A 26,891-nucleotide genomic window follows, 5' to 3' on the forward strand; every position below is an offset into this window, starting at 1 on the left:
ATCATTTGACTTCTGTATAGTGTTTGTTGTCTAAATGTCTGCTGTCTGAATGACTGTAAACTGATGAGTGATGAACTTGAATCTGAACAAATGACTGATCTCAGTGTTGGTGTTGTTTTAAAAGCACCTGTACACAGTCTTAATTCCTGATATTGGATAGTATCTAGTTTTTTAAGAGTTGTGCTTGCTGCTGATCCATATACAATACAACCATAATCTAATACTGATCTTATTCATCCTGTATGCTTTCACAGCAGTCTACCCCCCACTCACTTCCAACTAAACCCACTCACAACATTTCAAACTTTCTGAACATGCAGCCCATGTAACCCTCTCATCAAACCAGAACCCTAAAAACTTAAAGTGTCTTACTCTCTCCACTTCTTGATTATACAGTTTTAATTTGATCTCTCTCTCTCTCTATCTGTGTTCTGAAGAATGGGGTCCAAATGAGCCCATATTGGAGGTGGGTCGTGCCTTCTCCTGGGGGAGATGGTGCAGAAGGGCCAGATAAAGCACACCAGTGTGGAGGGTCACCTGCTGATGTGACCCTCCAAAAGTGGACTGACTGGATTTCATTGAAGTATTTACAAGAACAACTTTCACTGAAATCTGTGTGGATCAGGGCATCTTTAGCAGTGAGGTTCAGGAATATTCAAAAGGTGCCTCTTGAAGTTAAAAAGCCTGTTTTGGAATTGTAGCACATGCTCATCCTCTAGCATTGGAACATCTTTTTTAACGATGATTGTACTCACTTTAGTCTCTCCACTTTGAGATTTCCACTTTCTCCTGACATCCCTGGGGCAGGGTCACCACCTTACATGAAGACCTGTTCAAGGGATATACAGACACATGCCTTTGGGCTGCTGCAGACAGTGCTGTCAGACATTTCTTCTATGCTTCTTCAGTTTACAATACCCAGCTTGTAGATTATATTTGTCATGAACTACAAATTTCATGTGTCTTACATTGGCACGTCTCTCTCTTTTGGTGGAACAACCCAAAATGGTCTCTGACCACAGAGGAAGGCATAGGAAATGTGTTGGTGCTCTGACACATATTACTTGTGGAGAGTAAGTAAAGTATCAGACAGTAGCCTCCTCTGTCTCTTTAGTTATTGTGTCCCTCTTGCCTGTAGTCGTTCTGCTGACATCATCCCTGAGGAGAAACTGTCTGACTGATTTAGCTCTCTTCATTTTGTGAGTTTCTTGGACCATTTTTCAAATGGCTTGAGAATCACATCCAATAAGCTTCTTGCAGTATGTCTTACTTTATTTATATATATACATATATATTTTTTTTATTTTATTTTTAATGTGCCATAGTACATTGTCATTACAATTACAAATAATCAAGACATAAGTACATATACAGCATACAACATTCTTCTGATTTCTTAGATTACAATTTAAACCTTATATCTACATAAGCTAGCCTCTGTGGACTTGTTTTTATTTTTTTGTGGCTACTCAAGGGAGCCGTAATAAAACGATATACATCCAGAGAGAAAGTACCAAAAATAGAAGTAAATCAAGCAGTATCAGCAATTTGGCTGGCTAGACTGTTGAATAATACCAATAAAGTAATATTTGATCGTTTTGATCAGGACTGAAGTTGATCAAAACATTTAACCTAAAAAAGCAGAAAGAAATTAATCTGTAATATTTTTATAGCAGTTTTTGGAAGTGAACATTTTTATCCTTAATGACTCAAGAGGGTAGTACATTTTTAATCTGATGCTACACAAAAATAGATAATTTGATGCATAATAATGCATCAAAGTAAATATTTTGTCTATCCTTTGACTTATCCAAGACCAAATTTTTAAAAATCCCCAGCCACCAAATATTTGTTATATGGAATCATTTTTTTTCATAAATAACAACAGTAACATCAAGTAATGAAATTGGCATGTAAAGGGTTAAAATCCTCAAAATGATTGAATGTTTGGTAGTTTTGAGCAGGGCTGAAGTTGTTTAAGAGATTTATGCAGAAAAAAGGAACAAAAAAAGTAATCTGTTCTATTTTTATAGCAGATTTTTGGAAGTGGACATTTTTGTCCTTAATGACTTAAGAGGGCAGTAAATTAAACTGATGCCTGAGGGTTTAAAGTGTGTCTTATACAGCAGATTTGACAGTAATAACAGCTTATTTCAAGGACCTTCATATAAAGTGTTACCCAAGAAGAACTTAGACTGAGGTTCTGTCTGTGTTTAAACAGATGTCACTAAACTCTTTAACCAGAGCTGTCTCAGTGCTGCGGTTTGGTCCAAAACCTGACTGGAAGACATCCAAACAGTTGTTCAATATCAAGAAGTTATTTAACTTCTGAAACACAGCTTTGTCTATCATTTGACCTAACAGAGGAAGATTTGATATAGGCCTGTAATTATTCATTATTGTCTAGATTGTTCTTTTCTAGTAGTGGCTTGATGACTGCTGTTTTCAGGGCCTGTGGGAAGACACCTGAGAGACAAGTTTACCATTTGTAACAGATCTGGAGCCATGACTCCTCCTCCTGCTGCCAATATCAAGACAGCAGGAGGAGGACTTTAATTGTTTAATTGTCACTTGTTTTTTATTGGTGAGATCAGAACAATACAGACATTAAAGAAGGGGGTCCATTGTTTTTCTGTAATGTAGAACATTTAACCCCCATTACCACCCCCACCCCCCATTATCACATCCCCCAACCATGAAACAGACCAGCTGGACAGAGTGAACAGAGTCAGCTGATCTTCAGTCAGCAGTGTTTCTCAGACTGACAGACCACAGAGACACTGAAGAACCAGGAGACCAGAACCCAAACCCAGGATAGAGAGGTTCAGTGAATGTGGTGTTGAAGGTGTGGAGGTGGATCAGTGTGTCAGAGGAGACTCTGTAGAAGGACAGAGAGCCAGCAGGACAGTCCACATACACTGCTACTCTGTTAGAGACAGAGGAGGAGGAGGAGGAGGAGGAGGAGGAGGAGATCTCTGTTTCTCTGTTATTGTGACAGACATAGTAACCTCCATCAGAGTAGATCAGACTCCAGGACTGATCATTTAATCCAAACCAACATTCACCTCCTCCTCTCCTTCTGATTCCTCTGTAACTCACTGATACATAAACCTTTCCTCTCCACTCGACCTCCCAGTAACAGCGACCAGTCAGACCAGTCCTACACAGCAGCTGAGGATAGTAGTGTTCAAATCTGTCTGGATGATCAGGATATGACCGAAGCTCCTCCACACATGTCACCTTCCTGTTGTTGTCAGACAGTTTCAGTTTTCTGTTCACTGTGTTTGTGTCCAGTTCCAGCTCACAGGCGTCTGATGGAGAGAACGAGACACAACACAGCTGCAGGTTATCATCTGTTCATTCATCAACAACTTTACTGACACTTACTGATAGGGGTGTAAAGGTACACGTACTCGGACCGGACCGTTTCAGTACAGGACTGATCCGAGTACGCGCGGAACAAAAGTGATTTAATCTGTGTTCCCACACGGACCGCAAAGCGAAAGCACACCTCAGGGTGGAGGAAGGCTGCAGCTGATGGTATGGGACACAGCTTTTAGTTAGTAACTTGTAAAAAAGTTCAAACATAAACTGTGCAAACTGTGCAGATTAGTAGTTCCTCGAGTCCTGTTGGTCTGGACAGTTGCATATAACCGGGATGGAGTTCTTTTTACAGACTTACTCTTAAGTTTTGTTTTCATTTTCAGCGATGATCCCGCTCAAACTAAGAGCAAAAGGGGAGGGGGAGACGCGTCTGTGTGGGAACATAACCTGCAGCATGATAGAATGAACACCTCCCTCCCCATTCCCACAATAATGGACAAAGAGACATTGACAAGACGAGAGTAGTGTGCCGTTGTTGTTCAGCGGACATCGGGTACGTCACAGGCAACACGTCAAACTTATTAAAGCACTTGAAAAGGCACCACGCGAACGTAAACATCACTGCAACTAGGAAAAAACAGACAGCCTTTTGCTAATAATTCTAAACGGGCCAAAGCCATAAAAAATGCCATTGAAGTTCTTATATCGACAGAGGGAAATATTAATAGTTCTGAAACTACACTGTCCCAGATGTGATTAGGTTTATTATGTGCTCAAAGAGCATTCAAAAAAGTGTTGCCTTCATAAACTAAAAGGTGGAAGTGTAATTTAAAAGAAATATTTTTATATATAGGCTATATTAATGACTTCATTTCATTCTAAAATACTTTATTTCATTCATATCTTTTATTTATTGGAGACTCTTTTGGTTGAAGGAAGCAACATAAGTTTATTTTATGTTTTTTTTACAATGTTTAATTTAAAATGTTATTAAAAAGTAACCTGAGCAGGTGTACAAGTCTGAACTGTCGATGCTGCACTTAGTCCAATGTGTAAAAGAGAAATTATAAATGTTCCTAATAAAGAAAAAAAAGCGTTGCATCAGGTCCCTTTACTGTAGTGAAAATGTACCAAACCAAAGCTTCAAAACTGAGAACTGTACTGAACTGAAATGTTTGTGTACCGTTACACCCCTACTTACTGAGAGTCAATCAAACTTACAGTTCATATTCAGCACTGAATGATGTTTGACAGCACTGAAATGTAATAATCCACTTCTAATCAAGTTCAAATGGAGTTACCATGGCAGCCAGGAAGAATGGAGATCCAAATCAACAAACACATGCAGTGAATAAAGTCTGACTAATCAAAGTGCAGCACAAAGAATCTATGAACCATCTGCTGTCTCCAACTGTTCTGTCCTCAGAGGTCACATTCAGCACAAACAGGAGCCTCATTTCCACTTTCACTGTCACACACAATGTGATGGCAGCAGGAGTGTGCCACGTCCCTTTGTCCTGTCTAACTACTTTTAAACTGTGTTTCTGAAGTCATGGAGACCATTTCTTTTCCATCAATCTAGGCTCTACAACATACATGTTTTTGTTTTAATGTAAATTTAACTGGACTGGATGAACAGATCGAAATCTGAAGAAACAGATGACAACTCAGTCCTTGTGATTTTTCTCTGCTTGTCTAAGGTGTAGGCCACGCCATCCCGACCTCACCTGGCCACCTGGCGGCCTGCAGCTGACTTGTGTATTGTTGTTGGATGTTCCTGCTGGCCTGTACTATGGTGATCGTGGACTTTGCTGTGTGCCTTACTGTCTGCACAGCCAGAAGACGAGGAGGAGAGCTAGCTTATGTCTCTAAAGATATTCTGTTTCTATTTCATCACTGAATTCACGTCTGGATGTTTTTGAGGAGAGAACTTGATGTTGGAGACTCTGCATATTTACATGTTTATGAAAATGAACGTCAAATCAAAAATGATTTCTGCTGTTTTTAAAGTTGATGAGCTCCACGAGCTCGACTACGAGCAGCCGGCCAGCAGCCAACATCAAAATGTGAAATGTCACAAAAACTGCATGTTGTAAAATATACATTTCTGTTGGATGTGATGAATGGTGATTTTCTATTCACTGGATTATCACTTTTATTTCAGTTTACATTTTTTATTTAATATTCAAACTCTCATGAGTTTCCATCACCCTCACTTTTATCATCACTTTGTGTTACTTCCAGCCCTCATCCTGTTGTAGTTTGAAAGGTTTAATCATAACAGAAACACAATCTGGACAGCAGCAGGCACAAACCAATAGTTATCTAACCTCTGAATTTAGCCAAGTCATAAGATCATGTTCTGATACACAAGACACACACACACACACACACACACACACACACACACACACACACACACACACACACACACACACACACACACACACACACACACACACACACACACACACACACACACACACACACACACACACACACACACACACACACACACACACACACACACACACACACACACACACACACACACACACACTTTTTAAAGCATCCTTGGGTTTCATGGAAGGCGCTATATAAATCTAAGTTATTGTTATTAACTAAAAAAGAAATCCTCTATTCACAAGCCATAGTCTCTGTCTGATTGTTCAAGAGCATTTACTCTTCTACACTCCAACATGTGCTGCTGTGTTCTGATGAAGAGAAATGAAAACACACTCACACTTCCTCAGACCAGGCTTCAGTCTGTGCAGTCCACTATGGTCCAACCTGGAGGAAGAAACCAGATCAGAATCTATTTCATACATCTTCATTTAAATCCAGCATCAGACAAGAAGCAGAGTTCATCATTCAGAAACAGTGAGACAGCTTCTGTGTGTCTGTCTGTACCTCAGTGTCTCCAGTCTGCAGTGTGGATCCTCCAGACCAGCAGACAGCAGCTTCTCTCCTCGTTCTCCTGGATGATTGTAGCTCAGGTCCAGATGTCTCAGGGGGGAGGAGCTTAGAGCTGAGGCCAGAGACGCACAACCTTCTTCTGTGATCAGACAGTTTGACAGACTACACACACACACACACACACACACACACACACACAATATGCTTAACATCCATTGGTCCATTCTTCTCTGTTTTACCAGTAACATCCCGTCATAACCATGCAGCTGAACAGAATAGACTTCATAATCTGATACTAATCAATATTTACTCTGGTGACAAATAGTGAAGGTAAGACAGAGCGTGAGATAAACACACAGACTGCTTTGACATCAGCAGTGATGTAGAAACAGTTCTGAACTGTTTCATCTGAAATAAAGATTCTTTAGTTCTTTATGTTCCAAACATTATCCATGGTTTGTTTGTTGGTGGGGAAAGAACTTCATATTTAACTTTCTTTATTCCAGTCCAGCTTCCTCAGACTAAAAGACTGAGAGCTATAGAACGAGCTCAGAGCTTTACAGCTTTAATGTGGAAACATACAGGAAAACTTTAACCCACCACCAAGGCCCATTTAACAAATGATTCATCAAGAAAACATGATCTTAAAGGACTAATGTGGATCAGCAGCACACTAACCTGAGAGTGTCCAGTCTACAGAGTGGACTCTTTAATCCAGTAGACAGCAGCTTCACTCCTGAATCCTGCAGGTTGTTGTTGCTCAGGTCCAGCTCTCTCAGACTAGAGGACTGGGAGCTGAGGACTGAGGACAGAGCTTCACAGCTTCTCTCTGAGAGGTTACAGACACTCAGCCTGAAGAGGATATGTTTGGTAAGTTAATCAAAATATCAAATAAACTAAGTACATTTAAGCTTATTGGGTAAACTTTCACATGAATAAGTCCTTACCTGAGCGTTTCCAGTGAACAGTGTAGAGTCTTTAAACCACTACACAGCAGCTTCACTCCTGAATCCTGCAGGTTGTTGTTGCTCAGGTCCAGCTCTCTCAGACTAGAGGACTGGGAGCTGAGGACTGAGGACAGAGCTTCACAGCTTCTCTCTGAGAGGTTACAGACACTCAGCCTGAAGAGGATTCAGAAGAACACAAATGAAAGCAATTACAAACTATAGTTGTTATTTCTGAATAAAGAGAACTACATTTGAACTGGATAGTTATGTGAGCACATACAGAGCTTTGTTTGAAGCTTTGATCACAGGCAGCAGCCTCAGAAGAGCCTCCTCTGAAGCAGAGTATTTCTTCAGGTCAAACACGTCCAGATCTTTTTCTGATGACAGTAAGATGAAGACCAGAGCTGACCACTGAGCAGGAGACAGTTTATCTGTGGAGAGACGTCCTGATCTCAGGGACTGTTGGATCTCCTCCACTAGAGAACGATCATTCAGTTCATTCAGACAGTGGAACAGATTGATGCTTTTCTCTGCAGACAGATCCTCACTGATCTTCTCCTTGATGTACTTGACTGTTTTCTGATTAGTCTTTGAGCCACTTCCTGTGTGTGTCAGCAGACCTCGTATGAGATTCTGATTGGTCTCTAGAGAAAGACCGAGGAGGAAGCGGAGGAACAAGTCCAGGTGTCCATTAGGACTCTGTAAGGCCTGGTCCACAGCACTCTGATATAAAAGTGTTGGGTCAGGGTTTGCTCTGAATAATTTAGAACACCTGGATGTTTTTTGTTCTTCTGACATCAGATTGTCTCCAGAGTTGATGAAGGTCAGATGGACACGAAGAGCAGCCAGAAACTCCTGAACACTCAGATGGATGAAGCAGAACACCTTGTCCTGGTACAGTCCTCTCTCCTCTTTAAAGATCTGTGTGAACACTCCTGAGTACACTGAGGCTGCTCTGATATCGATGTCACACTCTGTCAGGTCTGAGTCATAGAAGATCAGGTTTCCTTTCTGCAGCTGCTCAAAAGCCAGTTTTCCCAGAGACTCAATCATCTTCCTGCTCTCTGGACTCCAGTGTGGATCTGTCTCAGCTCCTCCATCATACTTGATGTTCTTCAGTTTGGACTGAACCACCAGGAAGTGGATGTACATCTCAGTCAGGGTCTTGGGCAGCTCTCCTTCCTCTCTGGTCTTCAGCACATCCTCCAGAACTGTAGCAGTGATCCAGCAGAAGACTGGGATGTGGCACATGATGTGGAGGCTTCTGGATGTCTTGATGTGGGAGATGATTCTGTTGGCTTGCTCCTCATCTCTGAACCTCTTCCTAAAGTACTCTTCCTTCTGTGGGTCAGTGAACCCTCTGACCTCCGTCACCATGTCAACACACTCAGGAGGGATCTGATTGGCTGCTGCAGGTCGTGTAGTTATCCAGAGGTGAGCAGAGGGAAGCAGTTTCCCCCTGATGAGGTTTGTCAGCAGCACATCCACTGAGGTGGACTCTGTGACACCAGTCAGGGTCTCGTTGTTTATAAAGTCCAGAGGAAGTCGACACTCATCCAGACCGTCAAAGATGAAAACAACCTGGAACTCTTCAAACCTGCAGATTCCTGCTTCTTTGGTTTCAGGAAAGAAGTGATGAACAAGTTCCACCAAGCTGAACTTTTTCTCTTTCAGCACATTCAGCTCTCTGAAAGTGAATGGAAATGTGAAGTGTATGTTCTGGTTGGTTTTGTCTTCAGCCCAGTCCAAAGTGAACTTCTGTGTTAAGACTGTTTTCCCGATGCCAGCCACTCCCTTTGTCATCACTGTTCTGATTGGTTCATCTCTTCCAGGTGAGGCTTTAAAGATGTCTTCTTGTCTGATGGTTGTTTCTGGTCTGTCTGGTTTCCTGGATGCTGTTTCAATCTGTCTGACCTCGTGTTCATCATTGACCTCTCCAGTCCCTCTCTCTGTGATGTAGAGCTCTGTGTAGATCTGGTTCAGAAGGGTTGGGTTTCCTGCTTTAGCAATCCCCTCAAACACACACTGGAACTTCTCCTTCAGGTTAGATTTGAGTTTACGCCGGCACTCTGCAGCGACTGTTCCTGAATAAAGAAAGAACTGAAATCAATGAGTAGATCCTGATATAGATCACATGACTATCTGAGTTTGGAACTTTAAACCTCTTTGTCCTTTTTCTAAAATACTAAATCTGTTAAAATGATCTTACTGCTCTGCAGACAGTCAGCCAGCTCCTCCTGCTTCATTCTCCTCAGGAAGTGCAGAGTGATCTTCAAAAATGCCTCTTTACAGCTTCTCCCCTGCTCTTCATCCTCACTCTGACTCTCTAAGCATTCTGGGTAATCTGGACTCAGAACCCTGTGGACTCTCTTCAGCTCGTTCTTCACAAAGGTGATGATGTTCTCCTCCAGCAGCTGGAACAGAAGGAGACACTGGATATTTAATATAAACTGGTAGAACTCAACATGTGGTTCATCTGTCAGTCTGAAGGTCAGCTGGTCTAAACAGAACAATAACTTAGCATTAAATTATTGTAATGGTAGTGTATTAATTAACAGTGTGTTGAACACACCATAAAGATGGAGTCCAGGTCTGTTGGATTCTGCTGGTCTGATTGATCTCTGTGAACGTTGGAGCTCTCCTGTTGAACTCTGTGAAAGGACATTTTACACAAGAAAACAACAGGATATATATAATGAAACTCTGAGCCAAGATATGAGTCTTTAAACAACAGAGACATAACATTAACTTGATTTTTAATTCTTACCTTCCATCAGCAGGACATCCATCTTTAAAGTCAATAATGAGACCCTTAGACCCGTCACTCTTTATGGACACACAGCTGGGTCCAGGAGAGTCTGGTCTCTGTCTCATCATCCTGATACAAACAAACAAACAAAGATCATTTTAATCAGATTGTTCCAGTTTAAAGTTAACAGAAGACGACTCAAACATAAACACAGCTCAGAAAGATGCTGTGGTTTGTTACTGAGATTTACAGATAGCAACATGCAGTAATATGATCTCACAGAGAGAGGGAGAGAGAGAGAGAGAGAGAGGAAGGGAGGGAGATAGGAGCTCAAGGTGCCAGTTCCCCTAGCAGCATAACTAGGAGCTGGTCTACACCTGTGTCAGCCCTAACTATAAGATTTATCAAAAAGGAAAGTTTTAATTCTATTCTTAAAAATACCGAGTGTGTCTGCCTTCCAGACCCCGGCTGGAAGATGATTCCAGAGGAGAGGAGCCCGATAACTGAAGGCTGAACTGTGCACTTCGGACATTGAGCTTCTGGCTGTCTCCCTTCACACTTTCTATCTCCCCAGAGAATTTCCTCAGCTTTTTCTCATCCTGGTTTACATCCACCCCAGAGCTAACGCAGCCACAGCCACTGAACACATCACAAACTTATTAAATAAAGTGGAACTCATATCACCGGACTCTCCCAAATTCATCTTGGGCGATTTCAACCATTGCTCTCCTGAAAATGCACTAAAAGGCTACCAGCAGTACATCACATGCAGCACCCGCCTGGGGAAGACACTGGATAAATGCTATGGTTCAGTTCCTAACGCATACAGATCTGTTGCTCTCCCCCCTCTTGGCTCTGCTGACCACCATGCCGTCCTGCTTGCTCCAGAATGCACTCCTGTCATAAAGAGGGTTGAGAAAGTTGTTAAGAACATCGAGCAGTGGACCAACGAAAGCATTCTTACACTACAAGGATGCTTTGAATCCACTGACTGGGATAACCTCTTGACCCCCTCCAACAACATTAATGAACATGTGGACACTGTTTCATCGTACATCTCTTTCTGTGTGGACAACATCATCCCCTCCAAAACAGTCACGATCTACCCCAACAATAAACCTTGGATCACCAAAGAGCTCAAGGAGGTCCTCAACAAGAAGAAAAGGGTCTTCTTCACCGGCTCCGAAATGGAGAAAAAGGAGGTAAACAGAGAAGATAAGCACGCCATAAAAACTGCCAAACTCAAGTACAAGAACAATGTGGAGGAAAAATTCACACAGGGGAACCTCCGCTCAGCTTGGCAGGGCCTCAAAAACATGGCTGCTGTGAACACTGCTGCTACCAACATCAAAACCATCGAGGTTGCAGACAGCAGCTCTTCTTCTCTCCCCAACGATCTCAACTCATTCTACACCAGATTCGAGAAGGACAACACCACACAGCTGGAAGAAACAGTGTCCATGCTCAAGCCCAGTGACTCTACACTCACCTTCAGCAGAGAGGATGTGGTGAGAGCAGCTCACCTGGTCCAGACAACATCAGTGGCCGCATCCTGAAGCACTGTGCCGAGCAGCTAGGGGGCGTGTTTCAGACCCAGTTCCAGAGCTCTATGGACAGCAGCACAGTCCCCCAGCTGTGGAAACACTCCACCGTTATCCCCATCCCCAAGAAAAGCCCCGCCAAATCACTGAATGAGCTCAGGCCTGTGGCCCTCACGTCTCTGGTGATGAAGGCCATGGAGAGGATCATAAAACAACACATCATCAGAGAAACCGACTCCCAGATGGACCCGCTACAATTTGCTTATCGTGCAGGCAGAGGTGTCGATGATGCAAAAACATTCATAATAGACACTGTTCAAAAACACCTGGAGCACCCCAACACCTCGGCCAGACTCCTGTTTGCAGACTTCTCCTCTGCATTCAACACCCTGCAGCCTCACATCCTGGCTGACAAACTTTCAACTTGCTTCCATCTGAACGACCAGCTTATCCTGTGGATATTGGACTTTCTGACCAACAGATCACAGAGAGTTCTGGTCAACAACACCCTCTCCAACCTCCAACACACCTCAACTGGCTCCCCTCAGGGCTGCGTGCTCTCACCTCTGCTCTTCATCCTCTACACCGATGACTGCAGAACCACACAGCCAAACTGTCACCTGGTGAAGTACGCGGACGACACAGTTCTCCTGTCTCTGCTGTCAGGCCCCTCTCAGCACCATGGACCAGTTCTTCAGGAGTTTGTGGAGTGGTGTGACAGCTCCTGCCCCGAACTGAACGTGAGCAAGACCAAAGACATGGTGGTGACCTTCTCCAACAAGCAGAGGGAACTGGCTGCATCAGCAATCACCACAATCCGTGAGAATCCTGTCGAACTAGTAGAGGAGTATAAGTACCTGGGTACCATCTTCGACAGCCTGCTGAAATTCACCTCCAACACCGAGGAGATTCTCAGGAAATGTCAGCAGCGAAAATGCCTCCTAAGGAAGCTCAATTCCTTTGGAGTCAGTAAGAACATTCTTCTGACCTTCTACTACTCCTTCATTGAGAGCATTATTACTTTTTCTATAACCTGCTGGTTCCACTCCACCACCCTCCAGAACAGAAACCGCCTGCAGAGCACGGTCACAGTCTGCTCTAAGATCATTGGACTACCTGTAAGGACTTTGACATCGATCTATGAGCAACAGACAATCAGGCTAGCAGGTCGGATCATGCAGGACCCCTCACACGCTCTCTTCCCAGCGTTTGAGTGGCTCCCCTCAGGACGCCGGCTTCGCTGTCCCTGCTGCAGGACACAGAGGAGAAGAGCAACCTTTGTTCCCAGGGCTGTCCAGCTCCTCAACTCCTACCCCCCCCACCAACAGACACCAACACCTTTCACTCAATGCAGACTCTCAGCTGTGAACTTTGCTTTTTTATTTCCTTTATATTTGACATGCACCTTAACTGCCTCTGCTTTATCTGGTCTCATGCACTACATCACTTTATTCTATCCATTTTATATCAGTATTCATACAGTTCTGGTTAATTTATTCCTGTTGTTTCTTATCCATCATTGCACTACAGTCACTTTATTTATCTCATTTTTACCTTACAGTTATATTGTATATATTAGTTCTGTTGTTCCATTATTCACCGTGCACCTTAATAACTTATCATTTAGTATTTTCCTACTTGCACATAGCTCTGTATATATATATATATTTATTTCTCATTTACTGCACATAGTTCTGGTTACATCTGTTTACATCTGTTAGTCCGATCACTGTCCACTTATATCTACTCTTTTATATTTTGTATTTTTAAGTTAAGTTTAAGCTTTAAGTTGTATTTAAATTGACACTTTCTATTTAGGTTAAAATGTTTTGTCTACTTGCACTGTTGTTAATTTACTGCTCTGTGTGCCTTTGAATTGCCCCCCCGGGGACAAAAAAAGTTTTTTGAATTTGAATTATGCTTTCTAGCCCCTCCTTGTTCAAGCTTGGCGGGAGGGTAGCAGTAGGCAACCCTATCAGTTGGCCCTCTCCGCAGGGTCTGGGGGCAACTGAGACAGGGTCATCACTGATGAGAAGTCAGCAGTAGGCGACCCTATCAGGGGCAGCCCTGCATCACACAATGACTGAAGTAGAAAGGAAGGGAAAAAAAAAAGATAATATATATAGAAAGAACAAAAAGGATGAGAAGGAAAAAAAAAAAAAAGAAACAAAGAAAGAAAGAAAAGAAAAAAAAATGGAATGAAGGAAAGAAGAAGGACAAAAATAGGAATAGGGGTACAGAGGAGGGGAATGGAAAAAACAAACAAAAAAACACACACACACACACACACACACACACACACACACACACACACACACACACACACACACACCTTGTATTGGCATCACCTAATAAAAAAAATTAAAAAATGAAGGCTCTACCTCTCATCGTACATTTAGAGACTGAAGGTACCACAGGCAGCAACTACTATCAGGATACGGAACAGATCCAGATCAAGGACTAAACATGGCTCAGCTGGACTCAGATACCATTCACTAAAACAAGGATCAAGTATTAAACTATGTAGTCCAGGAGAAAGTGTAGTCAGATATCAGTACAATGGTCAGCTGGATCAGCAGGATGTATGGACCAGGTAGGTTAGTGAACTTGACCTGAAGCTTTCAATGCCCAACATCTCACCAGCAGAACCTCATCAGGTTCAGGATCTGGGCTGTGGACAAAGTCAGGACATCCAACATCCACCTCGTGGACCATAATCCTCTAATCACAGTTTTTAAACCGTGGCTCCCATCCTTGATGGTGCATGCTTTAAAATGGACGTGCAGAAGCAGACTCTCAGTGAATGAAATCTGATATTGTGGACAGTATGTCTGTTTGTTTTGGTCATCATTGGGAGTGAGGAAGGAGAGGACTTTCATTCTACCTGAGGGAAAAACAAAAATGTTCATTCATTAAAATTGCTTTAATTGGGGTGCTGGTGGCCTAGTGGTTAGTGTGCGTGTCCCATGTAGGGAGACTGTAGCCCTCCAAGTGGGTGGCTCGGGTTCAATTCCGACCTGTGGCTCCTTTCCTGCATGTCATTCCCCATTCTCTCTCTCCTTGATTTCTGACTCTATCTACTGTCCCGTCTCTAAATAACGGAACAAAAAGCCCAAAAATAAATCTTTCCTCAGATTTGTCTCTTTTTAAGGTTTGGCCTATTATTTTGACTTTGTCTAAGAATATTTAGCTCCTTTCTTGTAGGGCTGTTTTTGCTTTGAAGTCATAAAGTCCATCACACTGTCGGCTGGTTCTGTGTCAGGCAGGTTAAGTTCTGACAGGGTCTGGGAAATAGGGCGCAGGGAAGGACCCAAATGCAGAAAAAAATGGACTCACAGCTGCAATAAAATGATTCTTTTCCACATTTTACAGCCTTCAGGAAGGTCAGGGTTCAAATACAAACACTTCCAAAGAAAAAACACAAGATAGAACCAAAGCACACAATGATCATGAAGTGGTGAGAAAACTAAATGAAGCTGATGAGGAAAATGAAGACAGGTGAGTAGAGTAGAAGGGAAGGTCTGGGCTATTGAAACCTAGAAGAGAAGGAGGTGAATTCTGAGGACCTCTGGTGGAGAAGTAGGAGAAACAGGAGAAAAGTATGAGTCCTGGGAGAGGTGAACATGGACTGAAGACTGAGAGTGATGTAAATGGCTGAGGATGAAAGAGTGAGCCTACAGAAAAGCAGAACAGAGCTCTTTGTCAATTTCAGATCTCACCTTCCATCAGCAGGACGTCCATCTTTAAAGTTAATAAGATGACCCATAGACCGGTCACTCTTCATGGACACACAGCTGGGTCCAGGAGAGTCTGGTCTCTGTTCCTGCATCCTGATACAAAAAAACAACATTATTAGTTACTGTGAGCAGCAGATGAGACAGTGATGATGATGATGATGATGATGATGATGATGATGATAATGATGAAGATGATGATGATGATGATGATGATGATGATGAAGGTGGAGAGATGTGAGTGTTGAGCTGTGACATGAAGAAGAGTCATGGACAGTTAGAGATCCTCACCTCAGAGCTTCATGTTCCTCACACAGAGAGGTTTTAGAGGGAGGGACTCCCTCCTCTGTGTCCTCACACTGATCCATAGCAGAGCGCCCCCTGCTGGGAGAGCTGCACTCTGTCACTACAACAACACTGATGGAGTTCAGCTGCTGAAGTCACATCCAGTCAAAGATCTTCAGATGTGGAGAAAACAAAGAGATGAAGCTGCTGATTCACCTTCATCATCATCATCATCATCATCACCTCACTGTCAGTCTACAAACATCACATCTACCTGGTTAACCTTCATCATCATCATCATCATCACCTCACTGTCAGTCTACAAACATCACATCTACCTGGTTCACCTTCAAAAAGGGAAAGCAGCACCAGCAAAACCATGGTTATCTTATGGTCCAGCGTGATTTCTGGGCGCTCTTCTTTGCTGCTGCAAGACACATTTTTCTAGCAGTTTTTGGGTACGCATAAAAGTTTAAACATTTTCAACTTTTTTGATCAAGAAGCAGAGTCTCAGCAATCGTCAATGTCACTCAAAGTAGCCAATCAAATCAAGTAGGTTTGACATCCGCCTTTTATGACATTTTCCCCTCCTCCTCTTGGAGCAAACATATTTCATTTGGTCGCCCGTATGCACACACAGCCCTGCTCCACAGGCGCTCCCAGCTGTTCTTTCTTCAGCTGTGTTCAGGTGTTTTTTTGAGGCGAGTTGCGTCTCTGTGTGATCGGATCCTAAGGGGGCCCCATCTGACAGCACTCACTCTCATCGCTCTGCTAAGAGTCACATGATTTATTCCTATGAAATGAATTATCCGTCTGAGAGTGAAAACAGAGGAGCAGTGGTGGAGCAGACAGTGAAGATGAAATGTAACAGTAAATGACCGAATGCTGCGAGTCTAGTCTTAACTATCGGGGAGAGATGTTCTTTATGTTGGAAATAATACTTCTGTGAACTTTGAAGATAAATGTTTATACAGAGCATTTTTTTGTAGGTGTCAGATTATTGATCACATATTGGTGATGAATGGTTGGAGGACCCCCCTGTGAAGGGGCCCAACAGACTGAAGAATCCCCATTTGTTAGATCAATCTGACACAGCTATCTGACTGGAAGGAAACATTCAATAAGAGCTGATCATAGAGAATAACTACAGCAGACAGAGTTTGTCTTTATAAATCTATCTACTAGAATCACACACTGTGATTTCACTGCAGTAATTCTACTTATAGAGCTGCATAATAAGGTCTCTGGTCTGTGCTGATCTCTGCTGTGGGTGCAGCAGAGATCAGCTGTCCCCTTCTGCAGAGCTCCACGTCGAAAATTCATTCAACTACAGGACTTGGACCTTTCGAGGCTTCTAGCACTTTCAATATTCCAGTAAAAATGTCTTTCCGATATCACCGAGGCTCAAAATCCCGATCTGCCACTGAACGTTGCAGCGGTGTAAACTCTAGTAACCTCCGCTCTCTGCCATGGACGCCACTAGCGCACGTCAGTAATGCGGCCCCGATTAAACTGGCTCTGATAAATGCCAGATCAGCGCTAAATAAGACTTTTATTCTTAACGACTTTTTCACATCCCAGGGCCTAGATTTCCTTCTGGTGACTGAAACTTGGCTGAACTCCAATGATGTAAGTCCACTTATTGAGCTTTCTCCAAATGAATGTTCCTTCTTTAACACGCCACGACCCTCCGGACGGGGCAGGGGTCAGGCAGCAGTTTTTAAAAACAAAGTGGGTACAGCAAACCCTCTTCTTATCATCATATTATATCGTCCTCCAAAATCAGAAAAACATTTTATCACTGAGTTTGCAGACCTCTTATCGCAAATTGTGCCATCATTTGAAAGAATTTTAATACTGGGTGATTTTAATATCCATGTATGTTGTCCATCAAAACCACTTGTCGGTGAATTTTTAAACCTGATTGAATCATTTAATTTTGCACAGCATGTCTCAGGTCCCACTCATAAACATGGCCACACTTTGGACTTGGTCTTGTCTTGTGGTCTTCCTGTTAACAATTTGGAAATAATGGACCCTTGTCTTTCAGATCACAGTGCCATTATTTTTAATGTGTCTCTCTCTGACCTGTCATCAAATGGTCTCCTCCCCATGCTTTACTCTCGTTACATTAACTCTTCCACTGCCAGTTTATTCTCAGCTGCTTTCTTAGCTGCTGAAGATACTCTGTCCGTTGAAAATATTCCTACTGAACTCTGCACTGAGGATCACATTAAGTTATTTAATGCTACTTGCTCCTCAATTCTCAACCATATTGCTCCTCTCAAGATAAAAAAACCAAAGCCTAAATCACAGCCTTGGATTACTGAATCCACTAGAGCCCTAAGGAGGAACTGCAGACAAGCTGAACGCAAGTGGAAGCAGGATAAGCTTCAAATCTCACATGACATCCTTAAAGAGCGGCTGATCAGCTACCAAATTGCAGTCAAGGCAGCGAGAGCAAAACATTTCTCAGATATCATCTCAAAAGATCACCATAATCCTAAAGTCCTATTCAATATTATAAACTCTCTCACCTGCCCCCCTCCTGGATCCTCTCTAGACACTCCCCTTAGTAGAGCAGAAGACTTCCTAAAGTTCTTCACTGAAAAAGTTGCTGGCATAAAAAAAAATATCTCAGCCCCTACCAGGCACATCTCAGCCTCCCCGCCCTTCAACTGCTCTGCCCAGTGAAACTGTTTTGAGCCTATCACCTTAACCTCACTCAAAGAGACGGTTTTTAAAATGAAATCTGCCACCTGCCCCAGTGACATAGTACGTACCAAGCTCCTCAAAGATTCCTTCGATATTACCGGCCCTTTTATCCTCTCCATTATAAACAGCTCTATGTCAACTGGTGCTGTTCCTCCCTCATTTAAACATGCTATAGTGCAGCCCTTGTTAAAAAAAACCCAACCTGGACCCCATACCACTTTCCAACTACAGACCCATCTCAAAACTACCCTTCCTTTCTAAGGTGCTAGAAAAGGTTATTCTGGAGAAATTGCTACCCTACCTTCATCATAATAGTATTTTAGACAAATTTCAATCAGGTTTCAGAGCAGCCCATAGCACAGAATCTGCACTTCTCAAAATCCACAACGACCTTCTGCTTACAATGGACTCTGGAAACTGTGCTTTCCTGATCTCAGGACACTGTCGACCACACAATTTTAATGAATCGCCTGTAGCATTGGGTTGGTGTTGGGGGCACAGCCCTGACTTGGTTTACATCATACCTGAACAACAGAACCTTCTCTGTAAACTTAACTAACGCCACATCCTCCCAATCTGGTCTGAGCTGTAGGATACCACAGGGATCCATCCTAGGCCCTCTAATATTTTCACTATACATGATCCCATTGGGTCAAATTATCCAGAAGCACAACCTCTCATACCACTTCTACGCAGATGACACTCAGCTTTATCTACCGGTCAAACCAAACAATCTCGCAGAACTCACCTCTCTTATACAATGCCTTGAAGGCATAAAACACTGGATGGCCCATAACTTCCTACAAATAAATGAGTCAAAAACCGAAGCTGTTGTTTTTGGCCCCCCCGATATCATCAAACAGGTCGCCAACAGCTTAGGTCAGTTATACAGCCACATTACGCCCCACGACAGGAACCTTGGCTTTATCTTCGACTCAGGCTTTACATTTGATCGGCAGGTAAATCCAGTTGTCAAATCCAGTTTCTTTCAGCTCCGTACAATTTCCAAGCTAAAACCTATCCTCTCATTCAGTGACTGACAGACAATAACCCATGCGCTCATTTCATCCCGGCTTGACTACTGCAATTGCTGGTCCAAAATGCTGCAGCAAGGCTGCTGACTGGAACCAAGAAGAGGGAGCATATCAGTCCTGTCCTAGCGTTCCTTCATTAGCTCCCAATATGATTCAGAATCGATTTTAAGATTGTGATGTTTGTTTTTAAAGCCCTGAATGGCCTGGCCCCCCCATATATTACCAACCTCCTCAGGCCATACACCTCATCTAGGCGCCTGAGATCATCAGACATGGGCCTCCTGGCTGTTCCCCGCTCACGGCTCAAGCTAAAGGGAGATCGGGCCTTTTCAGTAAAAGCCTGTAAACTGTGGAACGGCCTCCTTCATTCCATCAGGTCTGCACCCTCTGTTGACTCTTTTAAGTCCTGTCTCAAGACATACTTTTATATTTTAGCATTTGAGACCCCTGGTCCTGAATAGACCGTTTCTTTCAGGTTCCTTTGTTGCTTTCTTTATATATTCTTTCTTTATATATGTATGTATGTATACATATATATATATTTCTCTCGTGTGGACATTGTGATCTCAAGTTGTTTTTTCTTTTTTCATGTATTGTACAGCACTTTGGTCAGCTGTAGCTGTTTTTAAATGTGCTCTATAATAAATATGACTTGACTTGACTTGCAGAGGAGTGTTTGTGTTGCTTGGCAACCGTCCAGTTTCAGAGAAGTTGTGGAACCAGTTGAGCTGATGGAGTGATTATTTTTAGTCCTAACTGATGAGGACAGACTCCATGCCCTCCCTCTGCTGTGTTAAACTGTACTGTTAGCATGTTTGCATAGCCTGCATGCTAACTGAGAGTCATTGTGTTCCCTGCACTTCTACTATAGTCAGAGCAGCTAATGAACCTGGTGGCTAACTGTTAGCTTACAGCTCTTTTGACACTTAAATCAAACAGAGAGTCTTAAAAACAGTGAAAAGTGTCTCTTACCTTCAACACAGAGAACAGATCTGCGTCAGAACGAGACAGAGTCAGAGTCCTACTGAGACCAGGAAGTACCACAGCTGGTTCATCAACATACCAACAGGTGATCAAAGGACACACCCTCCATTTCTCCCTGAAGGAAGTTTGAGTTCATTATTTTAAGATTCATGAGAAGAAATAAAAGTGTGTGTGATCAGAAGCAGCAGAGATCGTCTTCATGGTGAAACCTCAGCTGTCAATCAAGAGAAGAACTTTCAGACTGTCATTAAAAAAAGACAAAAACTTGAGTTATTATTGACCATCATCCTTTTTAAATGATCTTCAGTGATCGATAAACTTCTGTGTTTAACATGTTTTATTTAATTGTCTAAAAACTGTTGACAGTTTCACAGTGAATGATCATTTACATCGTTAGTCAATCAATGGGACGCTCTTTGAAATGAATGAAAATTAAAATGGACCTGGTTCATCTGAATCTACAAAGTAACTATCAAAGCAGATTTTAAGTGTCAGTCACAGCCAATCGAAATCTGTCCTTGTTCACACCTGACGCAGGTATGATAGCACTAAAAAAGGGACTACTACAGGTGATGTACAGTACCTGTGTGTCACTGCTGATGCTCTCCCTGCTGACAAACTACAATAACTAACTTCCTGTTTCCAACACCTGCATACTAGAGATGTAAAGATTAATCCTGAGGCAGTTAAAATTTGATTCAAAGGTGTCAAGGTTCACTTTGATACTCTGAAAAACTGAATCGCAGTACTTTTTTTAAACAGCAGAGGGCGCCATCTATTCATGCTTCCTACATCACTCACGTGAGCCTCAGCTCCTGAAGAGCAGAGGAGGTTGGTTGTTACCTGGTTGTAACAAGCAGTCTTTATCATGGCAGCTGCAGTGCAAGATGTTGAAATTCACAGCTTCAGTCCACCTTAGTTTGCATATTTCCTCGGATTTATTCAAATAAATCCCTTAAATTCTTTTGAAACCACGTCTCTGCCTCATCAGTGTTCGAATCTGTGTGTCTTAATTATTTACATTTGGAGTTTTAAGTTCTGTATTTCCTGAGGTGCAAGCCCCCAGGTGGTGTTGTCGGTTATTATTTGACATAAGATATTACCATTCACCAACCCTTGCCACACTTACATTGGAAGGAGTCATTAAACAAAACTGCAACTCCTCCTCCTCTCTTATGCACTCTGGCCTCGCTTACAAAACTGAAGTTGGGAGGGGTTGACTCGATAAGAACAGCTGCACTGTTATTTTTGTCAAACCAAGTTTCAGTTAAAAACATAAAATCAAGCTTGTGCTCAATAATAAAATCATTGATTAAAAATGATTTCCCTGCCAGTGATCTAATGTTTAGTAAAGCCAGCTTCAGGGTCCTAGAAGCTTCGGCTGCTCACGTTTTTGGGACAGGTTGTGGCGCAAAAGGAATGTATGCTAAGTTTGACAAGTTTGCAAAATCACATAACTGCCTTTTGCTTCTTGGCAGAGTCCCCTTTATTCTTCTATTACCTATCATCACAGAGATTTTGGAACCTACTGACGTGCAGGGCCTGGAGAGAGTCATGACTGCTGATATCCTTGCAGCCTGGACCCAAAACACATCAGTTTGACCTCTGAATGTTCTGCATTTCATCCTTATCAAGCTGAGGAGACAAAACACACGCATGACTGAATGGGCATTACATGCAGTTGTAAGCCAGTTATTCAGTGCCAACAACCTGCTGAATCTCTCCTCTGCTCTTCTGACTGGTGGTATGGGGCCACTGATAAACACATCCACATCCAAGGGGCTGACCATCCTCAGCAGACCAGTGAAGTCCTGTTTCAAGACTTCAGATTGTTGTTTTGTGACATCATTTGACCCAATGTGCAGTATGGCATTCTTCACAGTCGGGTGTTCAGCCACAATATGCAGGATCCTGTCTGCTAAATCAGAGACCATATCTCTGGGAAAACACAGTACTTCTGTGTTTTTACCGCACATCCTTTGTACATCTTTAACAGCAGAGTCACCCACAATCAGAGTTTCAAGCCCAGGCTTTAGCTTTCCCTGTAGCCGTTTACTTTTTGATATGTTTTCAGTCCTTACCCTGATGTCTGAGGATGGAGAACCAGATGAAGATCCAGTGCTCTGCAACAGAGGGGAATATCTGTTCTATAGTTCCACATTAGGTTGTAGGGGAGGCTTGTTGCTAACCCTCCCTTTCACAGCTGTCCACGGCTGTGTCCTTCCAGATACCGGGGTTGAAGGGGCACTTTGCAGGGGAGGTACTGCAGGCCAGCCGGTCTCATCACATATCTCAGCTCACTGTGCTCTGCCTGTTAACCGTCCTCCCATTTCCCAGAGAAATGTATTAGACAATACAGAGCACACCTTTGTCATTGTAGAGGTCTCTGTTCTCTTTTGCCGTGTGTTAGCTTGCTCTTGTCCACTATTCTGAGTTAGTGGTAATGTGGTGTCATTCCTGCACAGTCCATTCACTTCCACATTCACTTCTAGGGGATAAATCTTTGTCTCCAGCACTACATACTGCAGCTTGATTTCAGGTGTTAAAATCACATCCAGCAGTTTTCTTGGCCGGAGGAGCTCCTCTTTGTATCCACATGTTGTTGTTTGTCCTGATATATCTCTGATAACTGCAGCGAGCAGCCGTCGTCTGAATAAATCTTTAAGTTCCTGAAACTCGGACATCTGACACTCATCCAAGAGTCACAGGAAGAAAACTCAACTCATTGCTGATGATACTCTTCTTTAATTGGCAGGTGGCAACTAGCTTTAAGGTGCATTAGCGTCATCTACTATGCTGGAGTGTGGGCCAGGATACCTATAACTATTAAAAGAAAAAATAATAATAATAAAGAAAGAAAAGTAAATGAATTAATTAAATTATCTTAACTAGTCCAGTTTCTTTTAAAAATGTAAACAAACCTTTATATTTTCCTTCCTCATTATTCAACACATTTTTAAGTCAATGTTACAATGCCCCATCATCAGCAAATAGTGATTGTCCAGTATCAGAAACCATTCCAGAAAACACATCATTAATCATTATTGAGAAGAGTGGGCTTATAACGTTCCCCTGAGGAGCTCCGTTATCTACCTTATATCTAGTTGATATAGCCACCCCCATCTTGACTTGAATATATCTATCAAATAAAAAATCTTTAATCCAGTTCAAACTTTTAGTTGTTATTCCCATTTTGTGCAATTTGATAATTAATCCCCCTTTCCAAACCTCGTCATAGGCTTTTTGGACATCAAAAACACTTCCATTACCGACTCTTTATTAACCTGAGCTTTCCTTATTTCTGTCTCTAAACATACAACTGGATCCATTGTTCCCATCCCTTTCCTAAACCCACTCTGATATGATGAACGTAATCCTCTGGTTTCGATGAAATATGTAATTCTTTCCATGATTTTCCCGACATGGGTCCTCTCCTGCTTGAGCGGCTTTACAGTTTTTCCAAATGCTTATTCTGCCATTTTGAGCAGGTGTAGTTAATGTAGTCAATTTATTTCAGTTTAGCTTTAAGTAAAGTTTTCCTCCAGCGCCAACAGTCTTCTTTTTGACTTTGAAAAGGCCATTGATCCTTTTATCATCACTGTCACAGGTTGGTTTACAACTGTCAGGTCATTCTGTGTGTTTTTTAATTCAGTGCTTCCTCGACTTAAATAGGGCTTGAAGATAACAGAGGACACGCTTTGCAATTCAGCTGCTTTCTTTAGATATTTTTCCAATGTATTTATTGTCACATCTTAAACAATCCCTCGGGAGCTTATCAGGTTGTAAACCTTCAAACATAAAAGGACATGAACATGTTAATTAATGAAAGTCTTTTAAGAACATAAACATACTAAATCAAATCAGTCTCAAATTTTGACACATTAACCATGCATCTTGTATCATCCTTACCTTCCTTTTTCCCATTTTAACACCAAACAAAACAAATCAGAATTTAAGTTAATATCACCATTAAATGAATCTGAATTTTAGTATCTATTCAGTTCTTTATCTTCTGTTTACAATTTAAACAAACCAGTTAAATGTGTTCAATATTAATTATTATTTACCCTTCTACTTTAATTGTTTCCTGTGAACACTACACTATAAAACCAGAATGCAGAGTGCATCACTATGAAATAAACAGCCTACATTAAATACATGTCACCATTCAAACATTCTGAACAGATAATTACCAAAGAACACAGCACACTTACCAAAGGTATCTCTGCTGTCTTCCTTTCATTGAATTCAGCCTGAAGGTGTCTCAGCCTCTCACCTCACTCCTGCTCTCACACACACCGCTGACACTCCTGTCTGTCAGTTAGAGCCACTCAGCAGGTTTACACACCTGGCTCACAAAGGTTACCTGATTTCCTGACCTGCTCAGTGCTGCTCTCCAGTGTTCAATACAAACTTTAAATAAAGGCTGACAACAGAGATAACCTGATAAGTAATAATAAAGCTGATTAACCTTTAAACACAAAGTAAATAAAAGCATATTAATATTTTAATTTTCTGTTTGTCCTTAGATTTTAACAAAACAAAGACTGATTTTTAAAAAATCCCCCAGACACCAAACATTTGTTATATGGAAAATAACTTGTTTTTTGTGTTTTTTTTTCATTAAGAATATTATCATCATGTAATCAAACTGTCAATTAAAGGGTTAAAAATCCTGATAATTATTCAATATTTGATCGTTTTGATTAGGACTGAAGTTGATCAAAAGATTTATTATTACTATTTTTATAGCAGTTTTTGGAAGTGAACATTTTTGTCCTTAATGACTCAAGAGGGTAGTACATTTTAAATCTGATGCTACACAAAAACTAATAATGCATTAAAGTAAATATTTTTGACATATCCAAGACCGATTTTTTTTAAATCCCCCAGCCACCAAATATTTGTTATATGGAAAATAACTTCTTTTTTTTCATAAATAACAACAGTGATCAAGTAATGAAATTGGCATCTAAAGGGGTTAAAATCCTCAAAATGATTGAATGTTTGGTAGTTTTGAGCAGGGCTGAAGTTGTTTAGGAGATTTATGCAGAAAAAAGGAACAAAAAAAAGTAATCTGTTCTGTTTTTATAGCAGATTTTTGGAAGTGGACATTTTTGTCCTCAATGACTGAAGAGGGTAGTAAATGAAACTGATGCCTGAGGGTTTAAAGTGTGTCTTATACAGCAGATTTGATGGTAATAACAGCTTATTTCAGAGAGAGAGTACGAGGTGAGAGAGTGTGTTCTTCAGGTGTGAGCGAGAGGCACGTTATGATGCCGGGGACCGGAGCAGAATAAGCAGGAGAATGTATCAACTTGGAGAGGGAGGGGGGCACGGGGGTAAACTCCCCCACTCACTCCTTTCACGCCGTTATCAGCCGCAACATGATACAATGTTTGCCCCACACACACAAATACACACACACACACACACACACACACACACACACACACACACACACACACACACACACACACACACACACACACACACACACACACACACACAAATACACACACACACACACACACACAAATACACACACATACACACACACACACACACACACACACACACACATACCAGTAACATCCCGTCATAACCATGCAGCTGAACAGAATAGACTTCATAATCTTCAAATACGCGTCTAGAGTCTATTTTTGATGGAGTACGCTGCAGGCCCGCGTTAAGCTGGACAGAATATGACAACCCGGACAGGAAGTCGGACAAGGAAACGCATAGGATCAATTTCAAAATAAAACACAATTGACGGACTCACGATCGTATTTTTCATCACTTTATCAACATTACGTCAAAAGACAAATCAATTTGTTGTTTGCATTGTCTCGCGTGATCTTGTAGTTCTCCTGTGTACTCCTCATGGCCGCTCTCCGCTGCGCTCACGTTCCAGAAACAGATCCAGTGGGGCAGGGCAAAACAATGGCGTGCACGGAGTATGTGGGGATCGGGGGTAAAGGCCTGCAGGTGGGTTCGGTCCCACAGCAGAACAGATTCTAGTGTCAGTTTGAAACAGACACTCAGGGTTATGGGAAGTTCAAGGTCTCTGGTGTTAGTTTTTGTTACATTTCCTCACACTGTTACTCCTCTACTCTGATGATCCGTTGCACTCAGTGCTGCAGGAGCCTCATTTGTCAATATGGCGCGATACCCTTTTTCATATCATCATGAACAAATACATAAAACTAAACCTCTCAGAAAAGTGAACACGTGAACATAAATGAGCACGATAAGAACAAACTTTAAAGACAGAAACCATGTTTGATGTATTTTGGTTTAATAGTTTGTCCCATCTGTTCACATGGAGGAGGCGGAGCTTTCGACCCACACTGCCAGCAGTCAGTAGGGGGACCTCCAAATAATTTGGCTTCACTTTTGGGAAGCTGTCGTGTTGCTCATCTTTTCATTCAGTCTGTGCTGCCTCCTCGGACAGTTTCTCCTCCATCAAACACCAATGGGAGAGAGACTTGAGCATGTCCCTGACCAAACACAACAGCCTTATCTAAATGTGTAAGATATAAAATTATTCAAATTAAAATTTTACATAGGACTTACATCACACCAACCAGATTAAAGATAATTCCCTCTCACATATGTGCTGGCATGGCTGTGGTGAGGCAGGAACACTGATCCACTTGTGG

The 26,891-nt window shown here is 42.1% G+C and overlaps 3 protein-coding genes across 3 annotated transcripts in view; 1 reads left to right on the forward strand and 2 right to left on the reverse strand.

Moving 5' to 3' along the window:
• The window catches only part of LOC136181106 (NLR family CARD domain-containing protein 3-like), a 494,962-nt gene that overhangs the window by 120,667 nt on the left and 347,404 nt on the right, over positions 1-26,891 (forward strand). The gene's annotated exons all lie outside the window — the stretch shown is intronic.
• LOC136181096 (NACHT, LRR and PYD domains-containing protein 3-like) overlaps positions 1-26,891 on the reverse strand; it is a 128,162-nt gene that overhangs the window by 42,336 nt on the left and 58,935 nt on the right. Inside the window, exons 5-8 of the mRNA XM_065961391.1 lie at positions 9,760-9,838; positions 9,397-9,601; positions 7,468-9,271; positions 7,188-7,361 (exon numbers count right to left, since the gene is read on the reverse strand). Of these exons, the coding sequence (XP_065817463.1) occupies positions 7,188-7,361; positions 7,468-9,271; positions 9,397-9,601; positions 9,760-9,838 (2,262 nt within the window). The remainder of the gene's footprint in view (positions 1-7,187; positions 7,362-7,467; positions 9,272-9,396; positions 9,602-9,759; positions 9,839-26,891) is intronic.
• Positions 2,710-6,167, reverse strand: LOC136181159 (stonustoxin subunit beta-like). Its single transcript, XM_065961681.1, has 2 exons — positions 6,068-6,167; positions 2,710-3,311 (listed from the first exon to the last, which is right to left on the reverse strand). Exons 1-2 carry the CDS (start codon positions 6,156-6,158, stop codon positions 2,740-2,742), a joined length of 663 nt encoding a protein of 220 aa, XP_065817753.1. The 5' UTR covers positions 6,159-6,167; the 3' UTR covers positions 2,710-2,739.

Source organism: Labrus bergylta, chromosome 2, assembly GCF_963930695.1.
Source record: "Labrus bergylta chromosome 2, fLabBer1.1, whole genome shotgun sequence".
NCBI classification, from domain to species: Eukaryota; Metazoa; Chordata; class Actinopteri; order Labriformes; family Labridae; genus Labrus; species Labrus bergylta.

Excerpts from the sequence above, each read along its gene's own strand:
- LOC136181159 (XM_065961681.1), bottom strand. The coding sequence starts at position 6,158 with ATGAAGATGTATGAAATAGATTCTGATCTGGTTTCTTCCTCCAGGTTG. Across the intron at positions 3,312-6,067 it reads GAAGCCTGGTCTGAGGAAGT|ACGCCTGTGAGCTGGAACTG; the intron begins GTGAGTGTGTTT and ends TCTCTCCATCAG.